At 49.5% G+C, this 10,733-nt stretch overlaps 1 protein-coding gene across 1 annotated transcript; it reads right to left on the bottom strand.

Moving 5' to 3' along the window:
- Positions 1–5,369: 5,369 nt before the first annotated feature.
- Positions 5,370–8,857, bottom strand: heyl (hes related family bHLH transcription factor with YRPW motif like). Its single transcript, XM_018759867.1, has 5 exons — positions 8,778–8,857; positions 7,243–7,309; positions 6,616–6,699; positions 6,212–6,293; positions 5,370–6,036 (listed from the first exon to the last, which is right to left on the bottom strand). The coding sequence occupies exons 1-5, from the start codon at positions 8,855–8,857 to the stop codon at positions 5,405–5,407; spliced, it is 945 nt and encodes a 314-aa protein (XP_018615383.1). The 3' UTR covers positions 5,370–5,404.
- Positions 8,858–10,733: the final 1,876 nt, after the last annotated feature.

Raw genomic sequence — 10,733 nt, 5'->3', positions numbered from 1 at the left:
TCTGGAAAATTTTACTATTATGTGAAAAAATGTATCGATTATTGATTTTAATGTAACTGAAATGCAGTCATTTGACAACTTCCAATAACGCGTATAGAAAGTTTCCAATCCATAAACTTTCCAGTTGACACGGTATTAAAATTATAACTTCTATTTGCATTAATTTCAGTAAATACAGGTCCCTTTACGATGAAAACCTCTGACATGTATGTTGACATATGCCTACACGGACATGTACGATGATTTCTGTTCGGATTTGAAGAAGGGAACAGCAGGATGGCTCTCTCTCTCTCTGTGTGTGTGTGTGTGTGTGTGTGTGTGTGTGTGTATCCAACACCCCCCAGCCCCATGCACCGCCACGGTCTCGCTTTCTCGCAGGGCCCCCTCCCCGTGGGAAAGCCTCTCTTGTGTGATTGCGGTCTCCCTTCCTGGAAGCTGCGGTACCGCGGCTGCGTCTGTCGCCAGAGCAGTGCCAGCCTCACAGACAGCTCCGCCAGCATTCCACACGCCGCTCGCACGAGAGTCCGCGGGCAGACCGCCGCTCGGCCCCCGCGACGCCAGCCCTCGCGGCCCATGCACGCTCCGGCCTCACACGAGCGCACGCACGCACGCACGCACACACATGCAGTTTACAGGGAGACGGACCCTTGTTACTGCAGCCATGCACTGACACGGTCGATCTTTAACAGACAAAACACCACAGAGAGATAGCAAGGTAATGTGGGGTCTCTCTCACACACACACATACACACACACACACACACACACACACACACACACACACACACACACACTGTCTGAAACAGCTTGTCCCAAGCAGGGTCACGGCAAACCGGAGCATAATCCGGCAACACAGGACGCAAGGCTGGGAAGGGGGGGACGCCAGTCCATCGCAAAGCACCCCAAGCAGGACTCGAGCCCCAGACCCACCGGAGAGTGGGATCCCGCCAAGCACCACCGTGTCCCCCGCCCAGTACTTTACGCTGGCACTAATATACACTTAACCCATGTAATTACGCTTCAGTTTATACATACACACACACACACTCTTTCTAACACTGCTGGGAAGACAAGAGTTCCCAGGGTGAGCACGGACCTCTGGTTATTGCCGCACTAGAATTATGCAAGACAACTAAATGACGACTTCCGAAGCCATTTTAATCGCGTGCCACCTTAATTAAAAAGCAACCGTCTCAAGGTACTTTATTTTAAAAAGATGATGACGGGGGAACGGCGATCCGGGCAAATCACGAGCAGCGTGTTGGGAGACAACCGGCAGAATGCGGCACCCGTTTTTTTTGTGGGAAGCTGCGCAAACACTGCGACTTTAACCGAAAGATAAAATCAGAACACGAGTCCTGCGTTTTCGTAAACGCGCCGTTTTAGGCGCACGCCCGAAAAACAAACAGGGTTCCGTCGTCCACCTGCGAGTCGCTTCGTCGGCGCTGCTGTCCTTCACACCCGTGTACGCAAGGCTGGGAAGGACGCCTAATATAGCCGCTGCCGCTCACGTACGTACGGCCACGCGTGCACATACACACACTCGCACGCAGACGGACGCACGCACGCAAACACAAACACTGGGAGTGAGGCCCACTCTGGTAAACAAGCCTTCGGTTGGCACCAAACAGGCCTCCCCTCCGGTCCCAGGAATGTGCTCTTGTTTCGCTTTGGGGATTGCTGGGCGACCACTTCACTCGCTGAGGACCCGCGCTCTCACACACCGCCGACGTCTGTCAGACGCGCCCGCTGTCCACTTCCCGTGCCGCTGCAGCGCCGCAGCGCGCCAAGCGTGCCCGGGCGGAGGGAAAGTTTGACGGCGAGGCCTCGCGCTGTTTACTACACGTTGTTTAGAGTCGGGCGCCAACAGGGTCTCAAGGTGAACGCCAACCCGTCCGCTGGGGGTCGCCTGACTCTGAACTTCGTTTGGATGTGACGCGTTTGTTGTGGAATATTGCACTGCTGCGGAATGCTGGGGGACGGTGTGTGTGTGTGTGTGTGTGTGTGTGTGTGAGAGCTTGGCTCCTTCTTCTGAGATGAAGTTTGATTCAGACGTCAGACCTGTTTTGCCTTTCAGTGCCGGATTTCCCATGAGACACTGCGGGCTCGGTGTCTGGGGCCTATGAAATTTTGGGGCCTGGAGATGAGGGAAAATGTTTAAAAAGCAGAAAAAAATAAAGAAAATAGTGGAAAAATAAGGAAATAGCTTGTGACACAGACATTTCACGCAACCAAATGTTCGAAATTACGTTTCAAATAGACAATTCCGCAATTTCTAGGCGCTTATGAGGAAACCTTTCTTTGGCTTTTCCATCGATCACATGCTTTAGCACTGGAATAATTTAAAGTGCGTCATGTCATTCGATGTGATTCAGTTGGCCTTTATCCCTCTTTCTCAACATCTCGGAGTGAAAGAGCCCAGGGGCTCCTGACCCCAAAATGAGGGACCACTGTTGACCTGCAGGTTCTGTGTGTGGATCCCTCCACGAAGACAAAGCAATGGATTCACCCAAAGCCTGTCTTTAAAAAGGGCCCCTGAACAACTGAGGCTGAGGGCCACGCTGCTGCATGAGGCTGATGTTCGACAGAGGGCCCCGTCCTTGCCAGCTCCCAGCGGAAACCCTGTTAGCTGTTAGCACGGCGGCGCTGCAGCCACGCGTTCCCCTTTTGTGATCCAAATGTTTCAGCTCATTGACCGACTGCGCTGGACTCAACGAACCGCCGTCTTCTGAAAGTTTCATTGAAAGTTTCCCCATCGTGCACTGGCGTCTCCACCCTTGTTCCGGTACCTTCTTCCATCCTCCTCCGACACCCAAAATGGCCGAAAGCGGTGGGAAACAAACGAGACGCTACGGGGCAAAGCAGCGCTACACTCGTACTTGGAAGCGTCTCTTTTACATTCAGTTAAAAGTCAAGTGTTTGTCTGCAGAATATTAGAAGACTTTATGAGAAAATCTTTCATTTTTTTTAATCTTTTTCCTGCAGCAGGTGGCAAAGAGCTGCTGGGTTCCTTGGATTAGTCTGAAAACTAGGGTTACTAAACATTTGTGCTCCCGAAAGGAAAATAACAGATGGAGCATAAGTAGGAAACACTCTGATGGATCCCTCCAGTGAAAGTTCCCCAACGCCTGCTCATCCCTTGGGCCCGTGAACCAAAAATTCCAGCAAAACTGTCTGCGATACAGAATTTTTGTACCCAGTTTTTGTACCCTGGTCCTGGCAGGTAAATGTACAACGTTGTGCTGTCTAGCGGTTTAGCTCACGATCCCCTAATATTGGCAACTTTGGCCGCCGTCATGTGCCAAGCTGTGCAGAACTGCGGTCACGTGACCTCGGCCCGTCAGGCAGACAGAGCAGACACCCCCTCGTGGGCTAATGTATAATCAGCGCCACTTCCCTCCGAACGCCGTCCCGGTGCCCTCTACTTATGTCCGGGTGGGAGTGCCGGAACGCAGCTTGCGGGGAGGCTGCGGTATGGCTCCGGCCTCGCTGCCATTGTCTGGGGTTCCCACCAGGGAGAGACGCGCTCGGGTTAACCAAACCGTGAGGCGCGGGCAATGACAGAGCTGGCGGCGGCTCGCTTCCACCGAACCAAAATGACGGGCTGCGCCAGCGCGCCCCGCTTTTCCCAGGGTTCGTTCGCGGTCGGCAAGCACAAGCTCGCACCTCGCGTCAGGGCAAGGCCGACTTCGAGCTGCCCTGTCCCTGTGTTCCACATAAATGTACGGCACCCATCAAAAGTTTGAGTACACCAGCTAGAGACTAGCCTTTCCTCGTCATTTGTTAACAAGTCCGAGAGGGAAATCTCAAAAGAAGTTTTGAGATCCTGAAGTACCCTGTTGGCATATCTCCTCATACTGGTATCCCTTCCCAACCCACATCTCTTTGCAGCTCTTCTGCGGCGGTTCCCAGAGATGCTGCACACTTGTGCGTTGCTTTGCAGTCATGCTTCGGTCCGTTTTGAGCCATACAGATGCTGCCCCAGTTGCCCACGTGTACTCAAACTTTTGACTGACGCTGTGTAGAGATCCAGTAATATAAATAAGCAGTTTATTGCAAATGGGCTTGAATGCGGTACATTTTTTATTTCTTTTTCATCCACGTGCTGCTAAATGCTGTGAGGGCTTTAAGCTTCTAGATGTATTTGAGATTCGAAATGGAACCTCCAGGAACATGTGGAATGCAGCGCTGAACTGTGCTCACTGTCTTCACCATGTTGACCGTGCTCACTATGTTCTCTGTTTGCATGACGGTCACAAGGAAACCGTGATGTTTGGCTTCTCGGGCTGGACGTGCCACTGAGACCAAGAGGTGGATTTGAGACAGTCGTTGGTTAAATGTTTGGATGTTCAACAGCAGTGGGACCGTCTGGCACACGCACGCACACACACACACATATACGACAGAACCACAAACATGCAGAGAGAACGCACACAAAAAAAATCTCTCCTCTGTGTTTAGTCTTCTCAGGAATCTCTTTTAATGGCATCCAAGAAGCCCACAACATAAAGGCCTTGAACAAATTTCAAATAGAAAAAGGATCATTCAGAGTAATAAAATGCTTTTAAAAGCTGAAGCACAATGAAAGGGATACAAAAACATCACCCAAACAAGTGACCCATCAAACAAACAAACAAATTTCGTAAATGCACGTTCTGGCTGGGAAGGCACTCTTTTGATAGGATGATCTGGAAGTGTATGTGTGTGTGTGTGTGTGTGTGTGTGTGTGTGTGTGGTTGACCCAAGAGGTGTTCTTTCCCTTCAGCCTTGGGGTGAGACAGTGGAACTTGCACATTGACCTTGCTGCCTCATTCTCCCCTCTCTCCGTCATCTCCAACATCTCAGCCCTGCTTAAGCTCCACCTAGAGATCTTGTTCATTTGCTCATTAGCAGCAAAGTGTAGCTACTTACTATGATTTACCCTTTTGTACAGCTGGGTAATTTTTTACTGATGCAATTCAAGGTAAGGACCTCGATCAAGGGTAGTATAGCAGGAGGTGGGGGCTGAATAGTGCATCCTCTGAGTGCAAGATGACAGCTTTAAGCACTGCCCCATCTGCTGCCCCTACCTGCTGTTTGTCATGGAGGCTAATGAGGTTAACGTCTAGAGCTACGGCATTGGGTTCCTTTCCTCTTCTTCACCGACAGTCTCTTGAGGGGTTTTTAACTGGAAGGTGCAGACATGGTTAGAGTATAAAATCCAGTTTTCCAAAGGCCATGCTGGCAAAGCGAAGAAGAAGACGGGACAAACTGGGCTGATCTCTACGTGGAGATGGAGGGTAGAGGTCTTACATAGATCAGCAATGTCTTCCTGAAGCAAGGAAGGGCGGAGAAGACCTTCTTGATACACGATGCTCTCCTGTCTACTTTTCCTGGTGTTCTCATGTGCGCACCCTGTCCAACATCAGAACGCCCCGATCTCCGTGCCCCAGGGCTGAGAGGCCTTGCCAGGGTTGCTAGTTGCCCCGCGCTGCCCGTTGCTGGAACCCAGCGGAGCAAAGGGCCTGAATGACACTTGTGTCGTAGCAGAGGGGGATGGAGACACCAGGAGGGGTGGTGTCCCCCGGGCTTCCGGGGAGGGCAGCGGCAGTCTGTGGGTGGGGGAGGGAAGGGCAGGCACCCTTCGTACCGAGGCTATTGCTGGACTGAGAACGGCTGTGGGTGGGCTTGCCGGCAGGCAGCCAATGGGTGCGGCACGCAGAGCGGGAGAGGGGTAGGCTGCCAGCAGGGTGGCTGCATGGGGTGGCAGGTCCCTGCGGGTGGCCCCAGGGAAGGGTCCCGAGGGGGAGGCAGGTGGGACAGAGAGCTGGGGGAAGGCGGCCCATGGCCAGGGCGCAAACGGTAGGCTGGTAGGGCTCTGCAACAGCGGGTCCAGCTCACTGGCACAGTGGCTCAGGTGGGAGACCAGCCGGGCGCCGATGGGATCCTGCGACTCGCTTCCTTCGAGGGAGCTCAGGTATCGCACTACCTCCCCCACACACTCCCGGAATCCTAGCGTCCTGTAGTCTACAGCCAGGGAGCGGGCATCGAAGTACCCTGAGAAAGAGACAAGGTGGCTACAAATCATTATCGGCTGGAAAAGAAGTGTCTGCACAAACCGGAATCCTTTCCCGGGTCCTCATACGCTCTATGTTTTACTCCATCCTTCATATTTACGAACCCCTAGATCAGGTCGGGGCTAAAATCGTAAGTATGGTTCAGGTGTACGTACCCTTTCCCCCCATGGCATGGAGCAATTTGAGGTGATCCACAGTCATCTGAAGAATCTCAGCCTTCTCGAGCTTCGTGGAACCCTGCAGTGGGGGAAACATGGGCTTCTTCTCAGCTTTGAAAGGGTGCGTTCCTCACTCTATGCCATCGACCGCTCTCTAATAGACCAAGACTCTGCTCAATGTAGTGTTCCATTTCTAAAGCCACACAGAGCTCAACTCAACTAGCTACTCCCAGCACGTAAATGTGGTTAATTACCACATTTTCCTTCCCCGTGTCTTGTCCACCGGCTAAAGGTGAACTTTGAAGTCACCGTGTCAGACTTGTCTGTGGAGCAAACGATTCTGCTGACTACTCAAGGTGGAGGTGATTTAACTGCGGTCATCCGAGAGGAAGGGTCATCACCTGCTTCTCGAAAGCACTGGGAACAAGACGTCTGAGCTCCGAAAGACTGTGGTTGATCCGATCTCTGCGCCTCTTCTCAATGATCTGAGGAGGAAAAATGGGAGAAGAAGCGATGAAGGCGGTAAGAACCATTAGTTTTACACTGACGCTTATTCTTGTCGCTCTTCTCCCACAGTTCGGAGCGGGCATTTCTCAACAGGTGAGGCACTTTGGATGCAGATTTTGAAAAAACACAACCACTCGATGCTGTCATTTTAATGACCCAGTTACAGTTATCAAACACTTTTTTCCCCAAAGTGTCTTCCAATGACTTACCCAGCTGGCTAATTTTTACTGGAGCAATTTAGGGTAAGTACCTTACTTAAGGGTACTACAGCTGGAAGTAGAATTTGAATCTGTGACTTTGGGTCCGAAGGCAGCAGCGCTAACCACTACACTACCAGAAGTCCTTGTTTGAATTACTACAGGTTTTCTCCCCAGGAGTCGAACCTGCAACCCCTGGGTAACGATACTAGTTCACTTGTTGCTCAACTGGAGGTACAGAAATGTGTCAATGGTCAGCAGATGACAGCGAGGGAGTGTGTGTATGGGGAGGGAGGGCAGCAGGGCAACAGAGAACTCACTTACCCCTCTGCGCTTCTTGCGAGCCAGAATCTGCGAGGCGCTCCCAGGGGACATGGACCCAGTGACGGGACTGTGTAAAACAGGCAGGTGGACAGCATCAACATCCCTCCGACATGACATAGAAAGCAGTGTGGACGTTGATCCAACAAGCCACCTGCTAAAATCCCTGAATACTGCAATATATATATATATATATATATATACACTGTATATACACATATTTTTTTAATAGAAATAAGGAGGAAAAAAAACCTGCAGCAACTATTATCTTGTTGAGACAGAAGTGACTGATCTCATTTTATTCATTCATTTGATTCTGGTTTCATTTAATTTAATTTCATTTGAAAAATCATCCATAAATCTTACAGGCTTATTGAAACAGGTTGTTCCGAAATTAGAAATAATTTCTGGTAAAGCAGGAATCCACCTTAACGAGGTTAGCTGTCATCTTTCGGAATTGTTATGGAAATTATATAGAAATATGATCATATGCAAACAGTCAAAGAGAAATGAAGACACTGAGGGTCTTCTCACGAAAAATAATCTGTTTGTATTTGCGCAACACAATGTCCAGGATGCACTGTAATTAGAAACTGCATTAATTTGTACAGTCAGTGCAATAAAGTATTTTATTTTCTATTATAAAGTACATATATATGTCTTCATCACAGCCAGTGGTGTTTTTCTATGTCGTATATTTTTATTTCTGGATATTTTCTGTGCAATTGGCCTGAGAGGCTCCTCCGGCACAGATACTTTTGTGTTTATTATGAGTCCCAAACGGCATAAAAAAAGTTTTATTTCCTGAGATTTCTTTCCCGGTCTCTGGCACGTTTGTCCAGTTTGGAATGACACCCCGGCTGAGACGCTTTGAAGCTGAAACCATGGACATTAGAGGAAATCCTTTGCTTATTTCTGTTTTTTTTATTTTTCTTTTTAAAGTTCAAAATGAAGAGGCGACGTTTTCCCCCCTGTCTGAGTGATCAATGGAGCACATTTCCACTGTTACATCATTTCTTGGGCATCTTTTATCGCTCTCGGTGCCAATCTGCACATGGTTTCTAGAGCTCTCGCACGTCTTCTAAGCATTCACAACACGAGTCGACGACGCAAAACGGAAAACAAAAGTTAGGAAAAATTATTACGTCAGGAATTCTGTGAGGAGGAGAGAAAGATGTTTTCCATACTACTGTGCTCCTATTCTCTAACAATAAGAAACATATAAATAGAAACATGGATATAAACATATATAGAAATGTAAAATAAATAAAATAATATATGAAAAACAAACATCGATAAACATAAGTATAAAAATAAACAAATACACAAACACACACACATTTAAAATAATATAAAAAGAAATATAAACATAAATAAATAGAACTGTATAACTATAGGTATAAATATAAATAAAAATAAATTGCCTTACGATTCCAGTCACTGAGGACTGTGAGAGGTTCCCTGATGTTCAGGGTGACTGGGTTGCTATGGTTACACAGGTGCAGGTTAACAGGTCACGGTTAGTCATCCGGCCTCACCAGTATCCGTCCTCCTGGCCAACATCGATGAGCTCCTCGCCGTCTGTGTCGGGCGAGCTGTAGTCGAAGGGTCTCTTCATGGCCGGGACCCGAGGCGGGGGGAGTGACGCTAGCGGCCGGCGATGTGCGGGATGCTTCGGGCTGGATGCTCCAGGGAGGCGCCGGCTGGTCTTTGGAGTGCGAGTGTATGGTGCCTCGTTGGTCTGAGCTTCCAGCGAGGAGCTTCGGAAAGTGGGCAACCCCGAGTGGCAGTGCCCACTCTCTCTCTCTCTCTCTCTCTTTCTCTCTCTCTCTCGCTCTCACTCACTCTCCTGCTGTCAGTGAGCACTGGGTGTGTTCCTCCTTCCCTCTGTGCCCCCCAGAGTGTGTCATTCTGTCCTTGTCACTCTCTCTCCCTGCCTCTTGCTCCGCTCGCCTGTCCCCCCCCCAGGCCCCTGCTGTGCAGCTTTGTGTGGGGGCCCCGAGTTTCCCTCCCCAGCGCTGGTGCCCCAGCCTCTCCCTCTCTCTCTGTCTCTCTCTCCTTGCTGGGGGTCACTCTGCTGCTCCTCTGTCGCTCTAAGTCCCTCTCTCTCATACACACGCACAGTGTGTGCGTGTGTGTGTGTGTGTGTGTGTGTGTGTGCATGTGCATGTGTGTTGAAGCAGGAATCACTGCACTCGCAGGTCACTTGTAGATCCTGTATCTCAAACCTGCTCCTATAAGTCCCTCTATTTCTTATTTATTGATTATTAATCCAACACGTTTCCCCAAGGAGACAGGTTTGTAAACTCAACTACTTACATTGATTTATCCCATTTATATACCGTGGTTATTTCAGCTCTATCAATTCAGGGTAAATACCTTGATTGAAGGCACAACACCAGGAGGTGGGATTCAAACCCTGGTTCTTCTGGTTGTTAACAGGGGGCTTTAACCCCCTGATCCCCTCTTACTGTGTATCACACACCACTTCCTGCCGTCAGTCATTCCTCACCTGTTCCACCTAGATGGCTTTTACACACTCCGTTGAGCTGTGTGCGACCTGAAGTCAGGGGGACATTAGTCCAAGGTGTGTTTGCACACACACACACACACACACACATATGCACGCATGCACACACACACACACACACACACACACACACACACACACACACACACACACACACACACAGACCTCCACCACACACAGGATAAACTCCTTTCTTCACAGCGTTCGACGCCCAGTTCCTCTGTAACTGTGTGAAGCTGCTGGGCATGTGTTTCCATGGCAACAGAAGACCACCCCCAGCACCAGATGAGGGAGTAACATCACCATACCCTCCATCCCACCATGTCCAGTACGAGAACCCCGTCTTACTCACAATGGGCCATGGGTTCCAGATGCAGAAAGGACAACTAAGGGCACAGACTGAGGTGAGCACAAGGGTGTGGGTTCTAGTCCCGAATTGCTGGCCTGATTTGTAATGCTGCAAATGACAACAAGCAGAAACCATGGTAAAATATGCAGGATGTCAGGTCGTAGAGTTGTTGGAACTGATGCCTTGCACTTGAAGGAGATGGGTTTGAGTCCCAGCCCTTCTGTAGTACCCTTAATCAAGGTATTTACCCTGAATTGCTGCAGTAAAAATGACCCAGCTGTATAAATAGGTACATCATAATAAGCAGCTCAGTATTTTGAGTGACTTTGCAGAAAAGTGAAAGATGAATAAAATGTGAAGTTTTTGGAATAAAAGGTCATGTTTGGGTAATTTTTTACTTTTTAGGTGTATGTTTGTGCCTCTGTGTAAACGTGACACTTGTCACTGAAGCAGTTGACCGCCGTTGAGCGCTTTGTTTCAGCGTAGCATCATGTTACACCATACAGCTGCACGTTCAGCTAAATCGCGGTCGCTGGACCGGAACATGACTTGGTCGCTTGCTGAGCTCCCTGGTTCGACCGGTAGATCGCCAGCGGCCTTCTGTTGGCTGTCACG

Source organism: Scleropages formosus, chromosome 23 (assembly GCF_900964775.1).
Source record: "Scleropages formosus chromosome 23, fSclFor1.1, whole genome shotgun sequence".
Classification (NCBI taxonomy): Eukaryota; Metazoa; Chordata; class Actinopteri; order Osteoglossiformes; family Osteoglossidae; genus Scleropages; species Scleropages formosus.
Note: the sequence above shows the minus strand (reverse complement) of the source record. Positions and strands in the feature narration are given on the sequence as shown.